Source organism: Panthera pardus, unplaced genomic scaffold, assembly GCF_024362965.1.
Source record: "Panthera pardus isolate Hobbes unplaced genomic scaffold, ASM2436296v1 HiC_scaffold_22, whole genome shotgun sequence".
Lineage (NCBI taxonomy): Eukaryota > Metazoa > Chordata > Mammalia > Carnivora > Felidae > Panthera > Panthera pardus.
The window spans coordinates 72,527,461-72,546,930 of record NW_026526788.1 but is presented as its reverse complement, the minus strand read 5'-3'; the positions used below and the strand labels follow the sequence as shown (position 1 = coordinate 72,546,930).

General features: G+C 49.3%; 1 protein-coding gene across 1 annotated transcript; it reads right to left on the bottom strand.

Moving 5' to 3' along the window:
- Positions 1 to 4,320: 4,320 nt before the first annotated feature.
- PNLIPRP1 (pancreatic lipase related protein 1) lies at positions 4,321 to 18,724 on the bottom strand. Its single transcript, XM_019459554.2, has 13 exons — positions 18,647 to 18,724; positions 18,477 to 18,525; positions 17,713 to 17,867; positions 17,067 to 17,192; positions 15,351 to 15,485; positions 13,842 to 13,950; positions 12,210 to 12,329; positions 11,987 to 12,106; positions 10,642 to 10,760; positions 9,773 to 9,902; positions 7,526 to 7,634; positions 6,750 to 6,917; positions 4,321 to 4,441 (listed from the first exon to the last, which is right to left on the bottom strand). The coding sequence occupies exons 2-13, from the start codon at positions 18,523 to 18,525 to the stop codon at positions 4,378 to 4,380; spliced, it is 1,404 nt and encodes a 467-aa protein (XP_019315099.2). The 5' UTR covers positions 18,647 to 18,724; the 3' UTR covers positions 4,321 to 4,377.
- Between the last annotated feature and the right edge of the window lie 746 nt (positions 18,725 to 19,470).

Sequence of the window (19,470 nt, the reverse complement as noted above, 5' to 3'; positions counted from 1 at the left end):
AAGCCAAGAAACACAAAGACCGCCAGCGACCAGCAGTAGGAGAGAGAATCTCCCCTCACAGCTCTTGGCAGGAACCGACCCTGCAACACCTTGGTTGGACCTGTAGCCTCCAGAACCGTGAGAGAGGACGCTTCTGTCGTGTATCCATGCAGCACTTTGTGAGGGCAACCTGAGCTAATATGGCCGCCACGCGGCCTCTGCCCAGCTTGGCCTCGGCCGCTCCCCCAGAGCCTTCCCACCCTCACAGTTCTGGAACGGACCCGCTTGTTTCTTCTTCTGACCTTCTGCACCCACCATACCCCTGTCAGGGACGGCTCTACATCCCCGGCTCCCTGAGACCCTCTGCACCCCTCCCCGGGCCGTCCCCCTCCATCCCTCCCTCCTCCTCTCAAGGCTCAGATGCTGTACCACCTCAGGTACCAGAACAAACTCTGCCCTCGAAGCCTGAGGACAAAGCTGGATGTCTCGCCCACATTTTCAGACCCAAATCATACCACCCTGCAGCGTTTCTCAGACCGGAGTCGATAAATACACGGGTGCCATCCTCTCTAGAAATCCTCACACACCCCTGGAATAGTCCCTTAACCTCATTTTACTGCACGTCAACTCAGGAAACCAAGGTCTTGCTGCAAAATACCACAACGAAGAGACAACTTTGTTTCCGTAACTGCTTTAAAAACTAGAATATCATCAAAATGAAAATACAAAATGAATCAATTCTCAGGGAAGAGTATATACCTAGAGGCTTGGGAGCCAAAGACTCCTGTTTATCCTGGGGCTCCTGGGGTGGAGCTGCACCGGGATCACCAAGGGCTTGAAAAACAGGTTTGTACCTGAGATTATTCTCGGTTCTGGGATCACTACCCTCCTTGCTCCTTTTTTATATCTTTTTAATGTTTATTCTTGAGAGAGACAGAGCTTGAGCAGGAGCAGGGGAGGGGCAGAGAGAGAGGGAGACACAGAATTTGAAACAGGCTCCAGGCTCTGAGCTGTCAGCACAGAGCCCGACGCGGGGCTCGAACCCACGCACTGTGAGATCATGAGCCCAAGTCGGACGCCCAACCGACCGAGCCACCCAGGCGCCCCATACCCTCCTTTTTTTTAAGCTCCCGAGTAAACCAGTGAGTCTGGTTTGCAGCCAAGAGGGCGGGGGCCTTGGCACCCCTGGAGTCCTCAGAGGCTCCAGGGGACAGAGCCAGCCTTCCCACCTTGGCGTGTGCACGCAGGGCCCGGTGTGTGGGCACAGAGCCGGCGTAATGGACAGTGCTGTGTGCCTGCAGCCTTCTGGTAGCTCTGAGTCTGGGGCCAGACATTCCGCAGGTTGCCTGGCTCACTTCGCAGCGCACTGACTTCAGGTCAGAGCCTTCATCCCTGAGGTGCAGTGGATTCTCTCGTTAGATCCCCCTAAGACAACAATCCGAGGAAGGCAGGGCTGGGCTGTGGCCTCCATTTTACAGATGAGGAAGCTAAGACCCAGAGAGGTAGAAACTGTGGGGCGCTCTGGTCGGTTGGGGGGAGGCACCAAATGTGGGGCATCCCCGTCGGGTGTCACAGGCGGTGAAAGAATTCACCCGAGGCAGAACAAAAGAGAAGTTTATTGAATACATTGCAAGGGAGAGACTGTCTGCCACGAGGTGGTGGGGAGGGGCCGTGGTTATAGGGCAGAGTGAGGGATTATGGGGGTCTATGGAATTTTCCCTTCTCTGGTGATCTCAGGAACTATGTCTGCTTGTAACTGGTCAGCGAGGGCCTGTGGCTGTTTCCGGGTGGGTCACTTAATGAGCCTGTTTGCATTCAGCTTGGCTGTCACCGTGGGCCCTTTTGCCTTGATTTAATTTCCATTGCTGAAGCCTGTTGCCTAAAAGGGGTCTCTTCAGAAACCGCTTTTACAAGGTCGCCTGGCTTGACTGGGATCCCGAGTGCTAGCTCGGGGCCTTTTCCCTTGCTTCCAACCAGACTGATTGTCCCTCCGAGCTTCATGCTAATAAGCTGACTGTGAATATGGCATGTTTTCATTGCCCCAGTGCACCACCTTTGTTATTTAAAAAATAAAACAAAAATAAACCCCCATCAAACTGGTTCCATGTAGTCCCTGACATCTGGGGAGTGGACCGGATTTGGCCAGGCCACGTGGACCCTGCAGGTGTACCCCCCGGGTAACTACAGAGAGCCCCAAACTCCTCATCTTCCCAGGGTGGAGCGTTTGGGTTGTGGATCTATGGGGCTGAACTTGGCCTCTCCCATGGTGTCAGGAAGTGGATGCTCCATAGCCACACTGATGAAGTGGCCAAAATACACAGCAGTGATCTTGGGACCCGCTGTTCTCTGCCTTCCTGGGAGTTTTCTCCAGCTGTGTATCTGACGACAAAGGGACATTGAGGAGAGAGCAGGGGCCCCGCCCCACGCCAGCCCAGGTCTCCATTAGCTGCTCCCCGGCCCCTGGAGCATATGGCCGCCACTGCACCTGCAGTTGGGATCCAGGTTACCCCAGGTCACCCTGGGACACCTGTGGCTCAGGGCAGTGCCTGGGCTGAGAGCTCACCATGTGGCCCACAGCCTTGGGGATTCTCCCGAGCTGGCTTCCTCCCTCTGTACTGCAAACTCCTCTGTTTCCTCTTCGTTTTTAAAATTACTTGCCCCAAGTCTTTGGCCATTTCTGTCCGTCTGGGGAGCAGGTGAAGCAGGCTGTCCTTGACCAGGGAGCAGGGCTTTCGTGGCCAACCACAAGGCCCACCCACTCGGTTATACCTCAGGTCCACTCGCCACCCTCCTAAAGTCCTCATCACCTCTTGTTGCATGGCTGCAGGACTGCCTCCTCCTAGTTGGCCTCCCAGCCTGCAGTCTCAGGGGGTCGTCTTCCTGCAAGCCTGGGCCTAGAACCAACAACTCTCTGGAGCCCTCCCTATCTTGGTCCTCTGTCTCCTCGACCACCCTGTCCTGGGACGTGCCGGCTTTTTACACTATCAGGTGGCATGGTGGTGTTTATTTAGGTGCCGGGCTCCCTGCTACTGTGCACCCCTCCAAGGCTGAATCAAAGTCTTCCGCTTCCTGTGGCTCTAGAACCTGGTGCAGAGCTGGCGTTTGGGAGTATTTGTAGAGTCTGCATCCCACAGATTGAATTCTTCCACCAACATGGTGCTGCCTTGCTCAGGGCGTGGGTTTGTGGCCAGTGCTGGGCAGAACTGTGACGAAGGGGTCTCAGCCCCAGGCTTCGTTCTCTCGTGCTCGGTGCCCCCGCCCAAGGTCCTGGGGGTCCTCCTACCACTGTAGTCATCTTTAACACCCCCCTCATTACCACCGTGGCTTGACCGCTCACCTTGTGCCCTCCCCTGTGAGACCCTGACTACAGTCACTCCAACATCTACTCTCAAGGAACAATCTGCGGTCCAGTCGCATTCAAGTTTGAAGCTCAGTCACAGCTTGACGTGCCGCCAATGGTTAGGAACAGAGGCCAAGGCACAGAAACTGTCATGGTGGAATGTGAGGCCTGGTGGCCAAGAGGAGAGCCACTCAGGGGAGGTGGTGGCTTTCCTGGTCCTGCAAAGTCCTCAGGGAATGATATTGGAGTAGGACACCCTGTCCTGGGTGACCCTGTGGTGAACACCTGTGTGGGTGGGATTTGAGGCAAGGCCTGATTGGCTGAGGGCTCCTTGGTGGCCCTAGCTGATTGGATGACCGAAAAGTCCTTCCTCAGCAGGGGCCTGCACCAGGCGCTCCTCTCAGGAGCCATGCCTCCTCGGTGCTGAGCTCTGCCCTGAGATGATGCCTGCTGAGGTCCAGGAGGAGTGGGGGCTGGAAGCCTGTCAGTGCCCAGTAAATATGCCACCAGCATCTCTGGCTGCTGGGGCACCTCACCAGGAGACAAGGCTCTATTACCTATTACCACAAAGAGGCCACGTCATAGCATGGTCTTTCCACGCTCCTTCAAGGTGATGACGGAGTCAGGGATGAGCTCTGGAACCAAAATCAGGGGAATGGACCCCCCAGTCCCTAAAAGGATTCACTCCTTGCTTAAACAGCTACCTCCCCTCTCTAGGCCTCAGTTTCCTCATCTGTAAGACGAGGGGCAGAGCTAAAGGCTCTGCTGAGACCCCTGTACACTCATACTTACTCAAGCTGTTGTATGCCGTCCCCTTAGGTGAGGAGAAAAGAATGAATGTGAGGACCAAGGAAGCTGGGAAACAGGGGGGGGGTGTGGTCAGAAGTCAGTGGCAAGAAACCCAAATGTATGGAAATGCTCAGGGCTGCTTATTTAAATGGTCTATTCCCAAGTGTCCCCAGCGGGGCCAGCTGACATCAGTGACAGACGTTCTGAGCAGATAGATGCATCAGTGGTTTTTATTGGTGTTAACGCAGTGACCGGATTGTGCCTGGACTTTAACAGGGCGTGAGGGTGAGGAGAACGTCTTCTCTCACAGTGCTTTCGCTGCAGAAGTTGTGCCTGCCGACAGAAATGAAAGCTTTGTAAGCATCGGGTAGCTTTACATGAAGTTTTAAGTTGTTAAGAAAAGATGATTGCCGATTTAGGATTCACAAGGAGTGAGGAAAACACTAGGGTTGTAGCTTCAACCAGTTACTGGAGAACGTGGGTTTCCTAAGAGACAGGTGGCTGGTGTCTGTGACAAGGTCCCCTGTCAGCTGTTGCTCAGAGTGGCGCTGGTCTCTGGGGTCCTCAGTCCGACAGGACTGTGGGGCATTGAGGCAGCAGCTAGAACTCTAACTGGCCCTTGACTTGCCTTCTGCACCTGAAGTCGGTCAGTGGATCTTTCCCTTTGGGCTCCCCACTCCCTCCTTTCTAGGGGGGGACACGGGGCTCGTTACTTGAGTCTCTGAGTATTGGGATCTTCATTTGTTGAAGAAGGCACAGTTCCCTCCCATGATCGCTGAGAATCCCATGTTAATAATGCAACATCTTATGACCATAAATGTGAAAAAGCTTTATAATTGATAAAAAAAAAAAAAACCATTGTAGATATAAGTGACTATCATCACTGTTGTTCCAAGAACCAAGTGCTTCTTGGATCTCACTGCCTTTGAGCTCTGAGGCTTTGCCTGGTTTTACCTGTCGTCTTCACGGTGGTCTCTTGTATTTCACCTGTCTTGCTGCCCTAGCTCTATCTGCAATCATATTTCCTGTTCTCTGCACCTCGAGCCCTGCCTGCCACCTGCAGTCTGGGATCACCTGCCCCTCACACACCAAGCCCATCGCCCATGCTGGTTTTGATCTTCTTGTATTTTTAAAAATCTGATGTCCCAACATCTCATTTCTCTTAAGGTGGATTTCCTCTGGGGTCAACAGACAGGGGAAGAAGGGACACGCAGGCCACTGGAGGGTTCAGAAGCAGCTAATGGACTCAGAGCCTCAGGGGTGGCCTTGAATACAATCTGTTCCATTTCTAGAAAGTGCAGAAAGTCACAGCCTTTCCTCAGAAAACCTGGAAGGCACAATGTTCTGGCTGATTCGGTCTTGTGTGTGCTTTCCTTCTTCAAATCTACCTGTGAGTGTGTCGTCTCCCGGGACCACTCTGCATTTTTAAGGTTCTAGCAATAGCATCTTCTTCTGACACATTTTTAACCACACGGTCCCAGGAGCCAGGCCACAGGTCCGTTTCCTGACGGGGCCCTGGGAACTGACTTTAAATTTTTTTTAATGTTTTTAATTATTTTTGAGACAGAGACAGAGCGTGAGCAGGGGAGGGGCAGAGAGAGAGGGAGACAGAATCCAAAGCAGGCTTCAGGCTCCGAGCTATCAGCACAGAGCCTGACGTGGAGCTCGAACTCACGGACTGTGACATAATGACCTGAGCCAAAGTGGGACGCTTAACCGACTGGGCCATCCAGGTGCCCCTCTGGGAACTGACTTTAGAGGCTCACTGTCCTCCGAAGGAGGTGGGCAGGGAAGTGCTGGCCGCTCTTGTGGCCTGCAGAAGGTTCTCCCCCCCCGGCTTCCTCAGTGCTGTGCTCTCGCTGACAAATCTGTCTTAATCTGCTGACCGCCTGGCTGGGCCAGCCCCTCACAGGGATATGGAGGACCTCACAGGGGTCAGCCAGCCTGAGATGCAGCTGTGAACTCTGCCAACCCGCCCTCCCGGCCTGGGGGAGTCACATTCCCTGAGGCCCGAGTTTAACAACCTCACTTAACCTCCCAAGCCTCAACACCATCAGTGACCAAGCTCCCAGGATCCCCTTCCACAAAACCACTGCAGGAGGGTTCTGCTGACCGGAATTAGGGTCCTGGCCTTAGCTCTGCCCCACTCAGGTCACTACCCCCCATCCTCTGGCCGCCACAGCAAGTGACGCCGAAAGTCAGGATAAATTATTGTTAGCCCAGCTCTCTCTTGTCTTATCTCAGATTTTATGTCTTTTGCTGAAACTACTTTAGTTTTTGTTTATTATCCTGGAATTCAATGATCTTCCCTTCTTTATAATGTAGCTACTCTCTAGCCCATACTTATAACCTGATACTTTCAAAAACTATTTCTTTCTTCTCTTTCTCATTTTGCCCCCTTAGTTTTTCTTGAAGGCAGCGACCTGCATCTGTGTTCTTCTTCTCAGATAGGGCTGAGAACACCCAACAGAAATGCTTTACCTCGTCTGTCAGTTGTTTGCCTACAAAGAAAAGGCCTCAGGTGGGTAGATTGTCTTGGCTTTTCTGGCTGAACCGTGACTGACTTTCTGGAGTGAGTTTCCATTACGAACACCAATCTCTACCAACACCCTGAGGCACAAGCCAGCAAAGATATACATACACTGTTTTCTCCTCTCCCTTTTGGACGGTGATCTTGGCTGCACCCACTTTGGGGAAGGTTGGGTTTATCACGTTGTTGTTCCAAAGAAACTTGACTTTCTCAATGGTTCCAATATCAAGCTTTGCATCAAACTGATTAGAATGGGTAGAGCCTGGTGTGAGAATCCCCCTAGAAATAAAGAAATAGAAACATTCCATGCACAGAAACAAGTTCTAATCACCAGATAAGACCATGCCACTCTTTTCTACTCGAGATTAACGAAATTATTTTTTTCTAAATTAGTTCTCAAATAAAGGATGGAGAAATGGAGAAGCCAGCAGCCTCAAACCATTGCTTGAATGTTGTTTTCTCAAACTCAAGTTAGTTTCTACTCACGATGTTCTTATAGAAAACTATATAATTCCTTCATATTTTTTCCTGGAAGAGTTATTTGTACAGTAATAAGTTATCCACTTAGTTTAACACGACATGCATGTGTTACTATGCTAATAAGGAAACATGCACCTGGGGGTAATATTATATATATATATATATATATATATATATATATATATATAATCTATTTTTTAAAACAGACCTATCAAAAGAGAAAAAAACTATTGCCTGGATTTATAATTGAGAAAAGAAAATTGTCAGCAGAAGTCTGAAAGTCACTTTAATATATACAGCAAATAATTTAAAATTACTTGATAAAGAGAAGATACACATTTCAGTGTGTGGATTTGCAGTCCGTGTATATCATCAAGTGAGATGCGGTGCTAAAAAAGGAAACTTACCTGAAGACATCGAATTGGTGAGTGTTTCCCTGATTTCCAAACAGAGCAACTTTGACCTGACCAGTGGCTATTTTTCCAGACAGTGTTATAGAAACTCCGTATCTCCAGCCTGCACAGGGGATAGAAAAGATTTCAATTTATTCATGCGCAAAATAGTTGACCCAAATTTCAGAATCCTGTCATCCCTTACACCGAGGCATCAAAGTATAAGAAATCCTACTAATCTACAACTCAAATAAGCTATAAAGAGGGGTAAGTACCTAGTGGTATTCCCTCTCCAGAGCTACACTGCCCAGTAAAGGGACATTACCCATAGGTGCTGCTTTAAGTTCACACTAAAGAAGATCAAAAATTTATTCCTGAGTCTTCCTAGCCACATTTCTAGTGTTAAATTGCCACACGTGGCCACTGGCTACCGTTTTGGGCAACAGAGAGCATTTCCATCATTGCAGAAAGTTGTGTTGTATAACTCCGCTTGGGAGGGACCGCACTATGAGATAAGGTGAAAAGAGAAGGGACAAGCGCTTGTTCCCATGGTAGGAAAAGTAGCTCAAGAAAGTAGTCCTGCGAGAACCTCAAGAGCAGGGACTGTGCCGTATCTGCACATCCCCAGCGCCCCAGGCCGTGTCCGTCATAGAGCGGGGCTCAGCTGTTACCCAGATCTACACCTGCAGTGCTGTGTCAGTGCCCGTGAGGACGTCCTGCACACCTATAACCACACACGCGCACACGAACACACACGCATGCACAGATCCACATCTACACCCACACGCACACACACATGTACACACGCATGTACTGAAACACACACACATCATTTGCCTAGCTCCCACTTGTCCTTTGCATCCCCGGGGATGCTGTCCCTGTTCCTTCCTCTGGGCAGGGCCAGGTCCTCGGTCCCAGGTTGCCAAGCAGCAAGTCGCCACGCCCAGCACACTGGGGCTGCGCGCTCGGTTTCCGCCTTCTCCGCTGGGTGATGCATTTCATGCACAGAGCGTCTTGCTCATCCCTGCATCCCTAGTGTCCTCATAGTCTGTGGTTCCTACAGAAGTGTCGGTTGAGGAGTGAGTATGTGGCTTTTAAATGTTTAATTTGTCGTTTTAAAATATGGGCCAGCATTTCATGCATCACAACACTGGAAGGCTTGATTAACCATTGTCTTAAAATATGTATGTGAGTGTATATATACATATGGTGATGAAGGTGTTCTATATCTGGATTGTGGAGATGGTTACATGACTATTCATCTATCAAAATTCATAGAACTATATACTACAAAGGGTGGATTTTGCTGTCTATAAATTGTACCTCAATAAACCTGACTTTAAAAACTAGATAAGGCACATATTGTATTTATGTCTTTATATAAAAGCAGTGACTTTTTAAAAAAAATTTTTTTAATGTTTACTTATTTTTGAGAGGGAGAGAGAGGCAGAACATGAGCAGGGGAGGGGCAGAGAGAGAGGGAGACACAGAATCTGAAACAGGCTCCAGGCTCTGAGCTGTCAGCACAGAGCCCGACGCGGGACTCGAACCCACAGACCGTGAGATTGTGACCTGAGCCGAAGTCGAACGCCCAACTGACTGGGCCCCCCAGACGCCCCAACACAGTGCCTTTTTTTAAAGTGCAACTTCTTAGGGAACAATCACAGGGAAGGTTGGCACAGAGTGGCCCAAATGTGCCCAATCTCTACCCTATGACCTAGACGAGTCAGCAGATTTTTGTAAGAAATCACTCTTTCCTGATTCCCGTCCACCCTCTACCAGAGAGGGACCCCCTACATGGGGCTTCGGGGCACAGGCACAGAGAAGGAGAAGTAGGAAGATAGGAACTGGACTTCTTAAAGGGCCCAGACCAGCAAAGAGCTGGTACCAAATCAATGTTTGATAAAGGAATAGAAGAAGTCGTGTGCACGACACAGCCTTAAAAAAAGAAAAGAACAGTGCACTGTGGAGTGGAAAGAATTCAGTGGTAAAAACTGCCACAGAGATGTGCAAGTCACGATTTCTCATGAATTGTGCTCCCATTCATTCCACTAATTTCACGGCATAGACGCAGAAAGGAAGAAACGCAGACTCTTTGTAAATCCTCAGCTGAGTCTTAAATGGGAGAGTTTGGTAGATGTGTCCCTCTGCTAAGATGGTCAGGATGTGCTCACAAATACTCCAGGGGAGAGAGAAGTCTTTCTTGTATAATGGAAGCTAAACTTTCTCGACGTGGGTGAGAAGGGTCAAATTACAACTCACGAGCAAAATTGCTGGAGTCTCCTGTGTTCAGGAAGAATTTCTGTGGCTCGCCGCTCGTCCTGCCAGCAAATTTATCAGCATAGTGGCCCATCTGTGGGCAGCCTTCATCCGGGCAGGGGAAGCACTTGTTCTAAGAAGAGACAGATCAAGCCATAAGGTGTGAATTTGCCTTTTTATGACCCACACATCTGGGGGAGCACTTCTCCTACCGTCTGAGTTTCCTCGCTTGTAACAGGAAGGAGATTGGGAGAGAGGATTTCCAAATTTCCTTCACCAAGGCTGGGACTCCCAAGCCTCTTGCACATCACGATGGAAAATACTGATTCCTGGGCTCCAGATTAGGTCAATTACACCTTCCATCACGTGATGTGCTGCTACGTGGTTAACAGCCAAACTCTGGGACAAAGAGCCCTGACTGTATGTAGCATTTGCCACTGCCTGTGGTATAAATCTGGCTGTGGCCAATTCCAGAGGCCCAACCCCCCAGCCTGGCATCTAGAACTCCAGCGTGCACCTTTCCTTCTCTCTGGCATAGGACTTCTTCTCTCCTACGTTCTGCCGCCCTTGCTCTGCCCTGTTCTTCCTCCTAAATGCTATGCAGATTCAAACAACACCTTCTGCAGGAAAGTTTTCTAGATCATTGAAAGGATTGTTCTGATTTCCCAGCGTCTTCCTCACCCACATGACTCATCTAGAATTTTAGTCACCTCCTGCCTAACCTTTCCCCCCCCTCTGCTTCACAGGATCGTAAACTCTGAGGGCCCATGCAAAACAAGTAAGAGATGGTCAGAAACCGGTGAGAGGGTGCTGCAAATCCCAAACATAGCAGACAACCGTCCCACAGAGGGACTCAAGGGATAATAGCTTACAGACTCAAAGGCCTTGTAGGAAGCGCAGGGGTAGGACGCGAACCCATCAGGGTTGAGGATGCTCTCTGAGTAATACTTGTAACTTCTCAGGTGATTGCAAGCCACAAAATCCCGAGTCCCTGGGGAAACAAATGAGGACGTCTACATACGTGGTCTGGGGAGCTGACGGCTTCTGTCTCTCCAAGGGGAGAGATTCCAAAGTGGGGCCATAGTTGGAGAAACGTAAGATCGGGTCAACTTCAGGTAAGTCCAAAATAAATGCCAGTGAACATAGAGAGGCTGCTTTCTGTGAGCGAGGCAGTGTTCTGAGTCCTTTACATGCGTTGTTCCTATGAACAATGCCTTTCTAGGCGGTAGGTACCAGACCATTTCTAAGTATGGGCGATACACAGATTACAGCCTCAGATGTACGGATTGCAGCCAGTAAATGGAAGAACTGGCAATTAAACCCAAGCCCGTCTGGTGCTTGAGCCTATGCTGCTAACCATTGTGCCTTCCTGTGTCCCAGGCACTAGGCTAGAGGTCCTTGAAGACACAGCCAGATGTGAGGTGACCTCCTAGACATGATGAAACCAGAGCACGGACATTTTCATGCTGTGTTTAGGCAAATAACAAGGAGGCTCGGGTCGCTTGAGTTGGCTCTTTTTTTTTCTTTCTTAATAACTTTCCTTGGCCCCCACAGCTCCTGCCAGGTGACAGAGGTCACAGTATACCTTCTAGATATGACCCAAACTTGCTTGGCTATTACTGAGAGAGAGTTTGGGCTACCCTATCCATGGAAACTCTCATAAGAGACAAACACATACATCTGCATTCTTAATATTTGCTTCGATGTCATACATACCTGCCATTTTGATCGAATTCAGTAAGAATCTTTACTCGTTAGATTTGGTCAGACCACTAACAGTTTAAACCTGTGTGGTTCCCAGTGATGAGCTGGGCTGAAAAATTCACTTCTACGTTGTCCTTTTCACCTCATCAGATCCAAAATCTGTCGCTGAAGGATGACCTTCAGCCCAGGTGTGCTCCATCAATGGTGAAGAAGAACCCCAGATAGCACTCTCTCTGCTTCACCTTTCCTACGAGTGACTGTTTCTCATCCTGACCCAACATACAGGGGTGGTGACTCTCATTGGGCAAATGGCTCTGCCGTGGAAATGATTGGGGAGCATTGCCATTTTGGCTACAGTATTGAACAATACTGTACGTGAACTGGAGCCGTATCATTGACTCCCAAGGGGGGACTGGCTCAATTGTTTTAAAGAGCAGTTTCATTTTTGAGATTTGCTCTGGGAAGATACTGCTCACCCCAGGGAAGTGATGCCTCGCTCTGCTCTGGCTTTACCTTCCCAGATGCCATCGAGGTCCACGATCTGTGACAGGGCATTCTTCTTGCATCCTGGCATTTCCTCCCCTCCGTTGGGGAAGAAGTCAAGGTGACCTAACAGCTGTTTTGTTCCAAAACCTGAAACGTTTGGAATAGCAATGAGTTTTTCATAATGCAGGGTTATGCATCTTGGTCAAAACACAACTGCGCATGCTTGCAGCTAAAGCGTCATTGGGCTCACCCAGGAATGGGATCAGGGGTGCTGCATCTGTATGGATCACATCAACAAAGTCAGCATCAGAGGGATCGAGCCGAACCTCTTCAGGAGTACCCTGGAAGCTTGCTTCTACAGGATCCAACCCTAAAAGAGATGATCAGTGCTGCAGAATAGTAGGCCTGGCTGTAGGTGCCAGCAGGACCAAGGCGTACAGTTGCTCAGGCTGTGCATTGCTCAACTCGAGGGGTGCCATACTCTGAAGTCATGCAGTGCCATGGCCCTGCATATTGAATATGGGGACCTAGAGTTTCAACGTTGCTCATTAGAGAAGGGATCCAGTGGCATGGATAAAGAAGGGTAGATAAGCTAAGAGATTTAAATTTGTCTGACCAAGGATTTTTTTTCACATTATTTTCTCCTATTTACTTGGCAGATCTTTCTTCTTTAACATTCTTTTTCTTCTTCTCAAGTTTGAAGAAAAAAGGGATAAAGTAGCATGATATCATATTTATGAACACAGATTCTGGAACTAGGCAGCCTGACTCTAAGTTCCTACTCAACTATTTCTTGGGCAAGTTGCATGACCTTGGGCGAGTTGCTCAACCTATTTCTTGTGCCTCAGTTCCCCCGTTTATAAAATCCGGGTAATGATATGGTTACAATAAGATGAAATGAGATAATGTACATAGCTTTTAGCACAGTGGCTGGCATACCATCATGAGTGTATCAGTAAAATATTGATTACTATTATTTCCTCCTGATTATACTTCCTTCCTGGCAGGGCTCCTGAATTTGTCAATAGTTCTTTGAAGGTTTCGGCAGAGCAGCTGGCCAGAAAAGGCCCGGGCATAACTGTCTGTTGAAAATGAAAGGGAGAGCTCTTAGACAGCAGAGGCTTTCTCGAGCCACGCGGCAGTCGAACTGGGTTAGAATCTCAGCCCCACCACTCATTTATTGCGTGATTTAGGGCAAGTTATCCAGTTTCCTGAGCCTGTTTCTTCAGTTCTGGGGATTCAGTGAGGAAATGTAAGGCACTTTACATAGTATCTGGGCTAAGCAAGCACTTAATCTATGCTTACTATAATAATAATCATAGCATTACATTATTATGATTCTATTATATAATGTATGTTGTTGCCGTTGTTGTTGTTACAAAGTGAAGGTTCTGCTTGGCTTGCAAGAGTGATCTGCACCACTGGTGGCTGGGTTTCTCCTACCAGTAGAGGCTCTGGAAGCGTGATTTTCATGTTCCACTCTGCCTTTGAGTTCAAAGAGAAGGGGGAAGGGAAGAACAGTGTGCATTCTTAATTACATTTGCACACGCTCACATGGGCCTTCATCTCCATTTTCCTGGCTGCCCAGTCCTGCTGAACGACCCACACTGCCAAGAAACGTGGATCTAAGGAGGAGGGATGGAGACAGACAGGAGAAGCAAGGGGAAGCAAAGGGGGGGTGAACAAAAGCACCACCTCCCCTTCCAGAAAGATGGGCTTCCTGGGGGTTTCCTAGGGGCTTCCTGGGGGCTTCCTAAAATGTTCTGTGCAGAGCATTTTGGGGACAGACTACTTCGGGCCAGCTTCTGGCTGGTCGACAAGCTTGCACCACGTTCTGGGGTCACTGGGGACAAAACCCGGGGCCCTGCACCTTGGGCCTTACCTGTAATTCTGCCCAGGCCTGGAGTCCTGCTCCCAGCCTCTCCTGCCGCGTGGGCTCCCAGGCTGTGGCCGATGAGGTGGACTTGGGAAGGAGAGTAGCTATAGTTTGTCTGGAGAGGGAAGAGTGCATTTTCAGAACATTTTTGTGCTGTGGTGTTTTGTTTTGTTTTGTTTTGTTTACATGTGTGGTTTTTGTAACACGCAAACCTAATGTCGTTACCCCTCTGTTGAAAACCTTCTATGGCTCCCACTGCCCTCAGGATCAAGCCCAAATTCATTACGAGGGTTTCAGAACTTTCCTGACTCAACACCCATTTTTCTAGATTCTTCTCTAGCCAAACCCTATGCAGGATTTCCGGGCCCTCGGATACATCATATTCCCTCATCTGCGGGTCTGATGATGTTGCTGTCACTCCCCAACCACTTGTCCAGCTCACATGACACAGCCGAGCCATCAGCTCTCAACTTAGATGTCTCTCCCTGGGAGACATCCTTCATCACTCCCCCAGTCCCCCAGCCCGGATTAAACGGTGCCCCCACATGTGCTCCCAATTAAGCCCTATAGTCCCCCCATTAGAACCCTGACCATCCTCTCCTCTCGTTTCAAGTCTTCACCATGAGCTCCTCCAGGGCCTGGGACCTCACCGTCCTCTTGACCTCTTAGCAGAGTTCCTGACACTGTGCCCCCCAAATATTGGATGAACAAATGGCATACAGCTATGAGTGTTTGCACGTGTAGGTCTCACAGACGTTCGCCCATGTATACTCGTTGATCTTCAGAACCTCTAGGACAAACATCACAGGTTTTAATTTCTGCAGGGGTGCAGAAGTAGTTGGAACTGATCGGTTCTTTTGTGGACCCTTTCACTATAAGACAGAAACAGCTCGGGCCTTTATCTGGGATAGAATATAGAGTCATGAAGAGTTAACGACTTCACCGAAAGAATTCAAGACTCCAAGTTAGCCAGAATGAAAGACCCGGGTAGGAAGAAACAGCTGAATTGACGGTGGCAAACGAAATTCTCTGCCATCAACAGGGCCACCAACAGGGCCGTGGCGTTGGTACCTGCCAATCGCACCTGCTGCCCTCGGGTTCCATTTGGTGCTCCTTGGGAACGCCTTGTTTGCCCCACACAGAGACCACCCGGTGTCGTGGGGGTCCCCTGGCACTAGACAGCTCTTGTATTCCCCTGTGCTATGATTTTGAGGGGCAAACTCTTTGACCTCTCTGGGCCTTAGTTTTCACATCTGTCAATGGAAGATGTTCATAAACATCCTTAGCTTTCACATCTGTCAACGGAAGATGCCTCCTAAGTGTTAGCTATTACTGATTTTTCTTCCACTGCCGTGTCCTTATTAAGGCAAATTTCAGCGTTTTAGAAGTAAGATTCTGAGACAAATACGATTCTTTCTATTTCTTGTCAAAATCTATAACTCTCAGCTGCATCTTTAGACGACAGAGACCCGGGGGAGCCGCCTGCCTCCCCAGCAGCCCGGCCGGCGGACTCACCGAGAGCATGCTGATCATCTGGGCCACCTGGGCACCCACCACCCGCACGTTGTTGGCGGCCTGTGTGTACGTGGTCTGGGAACCTTTCTTCCAGTCCACGCAGATGCAGTTCACCTCCTCCACCGCGAACATGTTCTGGTGTTGGAAAGACACCAGGATGTTATCATAGGGGCGCGCAAAACCCCGTCTAACCAGGGCTCCGCAATGGTGACTCACAGTTACTACTGGTCGTTCTGTCTTTTCCTCACTGGGGCGCCGCGACAAACTGGGCTTTGTTAGGAACCTTGTTGTCGATTAGGAGTCATCCCTCAGGGTAAAGGCGACGGGCAAGGCAAACCTATTCCCTCTCTAGCTTGCAGGTTAATTAAAAGCTGGCCACTCTCTGGTTTTCTCTGACCAAATTCGGTAAAGTTGATTAGGTATGTGGGGGAACAACTGCATCCCTAGAAGAGCCCTGTTTTGAAGAGGAAAGGTCTCCAGTGCCGTCTCTGATGGCCAGTGTCCAAATGACCTTGTGGATTTGACCTCCAGCCCTCCTCTTGGCCTCTTGACATCCCTGCCAATAACCGGACTTGCCTTCTGGGCATTTACTAAGCGTCTACAGTCAGGATAGCACAGTATTTCATGGAGGAAACACACACCGCAGATATTTGAAAAATAAAACTGCAACTGACTTAAGAAGAGATTGAAGAATTCTGAAAACTTCTAGGAGGTCAAGGAAATGGATGGAGCCTTAGACATTCTGCCAGGTAGTACACAGGCCAGCTTGAGTTGAAAACGGTTCTATAAATTTAAAGCCCACTTCAAATTTGTCACATCTATGATACTAATATGTGTGATCACGCACACAGAGATACCAAGAGTTTTTCCTCAGGACCTTTACTTTTAAAACAACCCTGAGGAATCTCTTACAGCCCTGAGGAATTTGGAGTATAAACTCTATCTTACACTGTAAGATACAGTTTATAGTTGTTCTGATAGGACAGAAGAGTTAAATGCCTGGTAAATCAAGGCCAAATGCAGAATGACTTTAATTTTCTAGGTTTGTAACTTCTCCCATTGACATGATAGGTCAGAATTATTAATGTGTGTGTGGAGGACAGGCTGCTCGGGTAAACTCTTAGGCATCAGAAAAATAGATGGAATCAGTGTCTATGTAAAAAGAAAGGGTGACGGTATATCATTAGGTGTTTGTGTGTGTATGCCTGTGCACGTGTGTGTGCGTGTGTGTGCACGTGCGTGTTCTTCTGTTGTCTGTCCTTCTAGCCAATAGACGCTATGTTACGTATAGTTTTGACACTTTCTATTCTGTAATTCGGTCTCCTGGTGCACCTTAGTTCTCCATTTCCCAAATAAATGGTTGTAGCAACACATCATCGCAGGGACGTGGGAGAGACTGGGACAAAAAGAACACAATCCCTCTTGCGCAGGAACACAAAGTGCCCTCACTAAAAACGGAAGCAGACCTTTGGCTTTGATTTAGCCAGAAAAAAGATGGTGCAGGTGTTTGCCCACATAGCCAAGGCCACTGCTTCAGGCTACAGATGGCGTCCGGAAACGTGGACGTGAATTCTTACTATCGTAAAGAGAATCATTTTAATTGCCTGAAGTTAACTTGTGTGTAGGGATTTCCTGTCTCCAAGCTTATCTGCTGTGCTTTCTGAAAGGCTTGCTGCCGGGGACAGGGCAGACCATGGGGCTGGGAGCCGGCCCTACCTTGCACATCTCCAGAAGCCAGCTCTCTTCTCCCTTGTCTATGAAGCCGTGGATGATGAACCGGGTCTTCCTGTTTGTTTGAAAATTTGATGCTTCAATTGTTGATGGGTCAGAGGGAAGGAGAGTCTGTGACAAAAGCAGAAAGGGGTTGCATGTTTTTGTAGCCTGGCCATTCAGGCCTGCCTCTCCTTCTCCATTTCTGCTTGTTCTGATGCCTTAATCTTTCAAACCTTAGCACAAAAGCCACCTCTTCCAGGAAGCCCACCCTGACTCTCATTTTCCTGCCTGCACTGATCACTCCGACCCCGGCCAGTCAGGAATTACTGTCTCCACTGGGGCTGAATCGTAGCCCACAGTCTTACCTCCACAGGGTTCTTGGTAGATGGGAAGCTTTGCCCCAGACCAGAATCACATAACCAGGTAGGGGTTCCGGCAAATGTGAACCATTCATTCATTGGAGCCAACATTTTACAGAAAACCTACTCTGTGTGGGTCTGGCTAGGCCTGGAGGGCGGGGGCAGCTGGACGGATAAAGTGGGACAGAGCATGGTGGAGGAGGAGGGGACAGACACAAGAACCTTCTAGTCTGCGGGGTGGGCACAACCCCTCTCCCAGTCACAATGATGTTGAAACGACAAAGTCTCACCTGAAAGTTGTTTGGGTTCTCATTGGTGTAGAGCAGGAAGCGGGTGCCGATTTTCTCGGGGCTCCAGGGGAGAACTTTCAGGGGCCTGGCTGCAGTCCCGGCCCAGGGCTCCGAGTCGGAGAAGCACCCGATATGTTCATAGCAAATTTCCTTTGCTGTAGACAAAGGACGAATGTGCTCACGGCTTAGCTCCCCAGGCTGGGCTCCGGGGTGGGAGGGTGGGGGGTGTTTCAGCTTCTCAGGTCCTCACTGCTCTGCCCGGAGACAGTCTGAAGAGTGGAGACACCCTGCCTCTCCCCACCCACTCTCTTCTTACCCCCAGTGCCACCTTCTGGTCTGCCATAGAGACACCAGCTGTGCCGCCGCTTAGAACCACCATCAAAACTTAGAAGTTCTGTGTCCCATCCCCAGCTCTTCAGATATACTTATTCGACTAACGTGATAACACGTACTCATAAGTCAATCTGTTAACCCAGGCAGGTGTTTAATGCTTTACCTACGAGAGTCTAGTCTAAAGTACCTGGACGTGAAGACAGGCCGGTGGAGAGATGCTCTGAAGTGGGGTCCCCCCTCACACTGCCTTGTCTCCCAGGCAGAGTGTTGACCACCTCCGCCCCCACCCCGCCCCCACCCCCGGCCCCACGGCTCTCTGGACCCTCAGAGCTGTCTGGAACCACTCACTGCCGTGGGTAAGGCTTTCTCTGGCCGGTGCTGAGATGCTGCATTTAAGCCCGTCCCGTGGGGCAGGTGTGATGGTTTCCTACCTGTGACTGCTCCCAGCAGAAAGAGTGCGACTGTCCACATGTTCACCATCTACAATAAATCCAGACATTCTCAGCCTCACCGAAACTAACCAGAGCAACGAGCACAGACTTTGAGGAAGTCAGGCCTGGCTGCTTCAACAGCCGGCGGGAGGAAGGCCAAGGTAACTTACCCTGTGGGATGTTCCAGGCGTCCCTCCCTCTCCATCTAGTACCCAGGCTGGTTTTTTTTTTTTTTTATACCGGAGCCTTATCATTTGGACCCTGCTTCAAGGAAACGGCAGGTGATAATAGAACATGCTGTGTGCACTTAATATTTTAATCTGCACAAATACACAAAACAAGATTAATTATAGTAGTCACACCTTCCTGCAAGTCTGGGAAGATGAAGGAATGCTTGATTACAAGGGGGTGAAAATTCCCCTCACTTTGTACCCGCGTACCTGTGCATGTAATCATGAGCCTAGTGGGCCCCACTTTCCGATTTTCTATTTTCTCACCAAGTAGTTTACAAGTCCCAGGAAGGACACAGCAGCAAACTCTAATAATGGAGGGTAGTATTCGTCAATTAGAATAAATGGAAATGCTCCCCCCGCTCCCGCCCTCATATAGCTGAAATAAAGGGAAATTCTGATCAAGAACTCTCTTTCTGTCTCCCTGTCTCTTTGTCTCTCTCTACTGATCTCTCTGTCTCTGGCAGTCTAATACCCGAGTGCATGAGTTTTGGAGACAGATTCAGCACCCTCCACAGCAGCCTATGAACACAGTCCCGCATTAACCGCCTGTTCCGGTTATCACGTCCTAGGTAATGAATCAATGCAAAATATAATGGTTTCAAACAACAGAAGTTTATTACAAAATTTTGAAGAGCCAGGTTCAGGAGCCTCTAAAAGCCCACGTCATCAGACCGTGTCACGTCTACAGAGTTTCCCCAGTCTCTCCGAAGTTTGCACACCTGTCCTATGAGACTAGGCCCCCGTGAGGCCATCATGAATGA

Bases quoted from the DNA above. Each gene is read 5' to 3' on its own strand.
- PNLIPRP1 (XM_019459554.2), bottom strand. From the start codon at position 18,525: ATGGTGAACATGTGGACAGTCGCACTCTTTCTGCTGGGAGCAGTCACA. The intron at 10,761-11,986 runs GTAAAGCCAGAG...TTGTTTCCCCAG, and splicing joins CCTCGATGGCATCTGGGAAG to GGACTCGGGATTTTGTGGCT. The intron at 9,903-10,641 runs GTAAGCTATTAT...GTCTCTTCTTAG, and splicing joins CCTACAAGGCCTTTGAGTCT to AACAAGTGCTTCCCCTGCCC.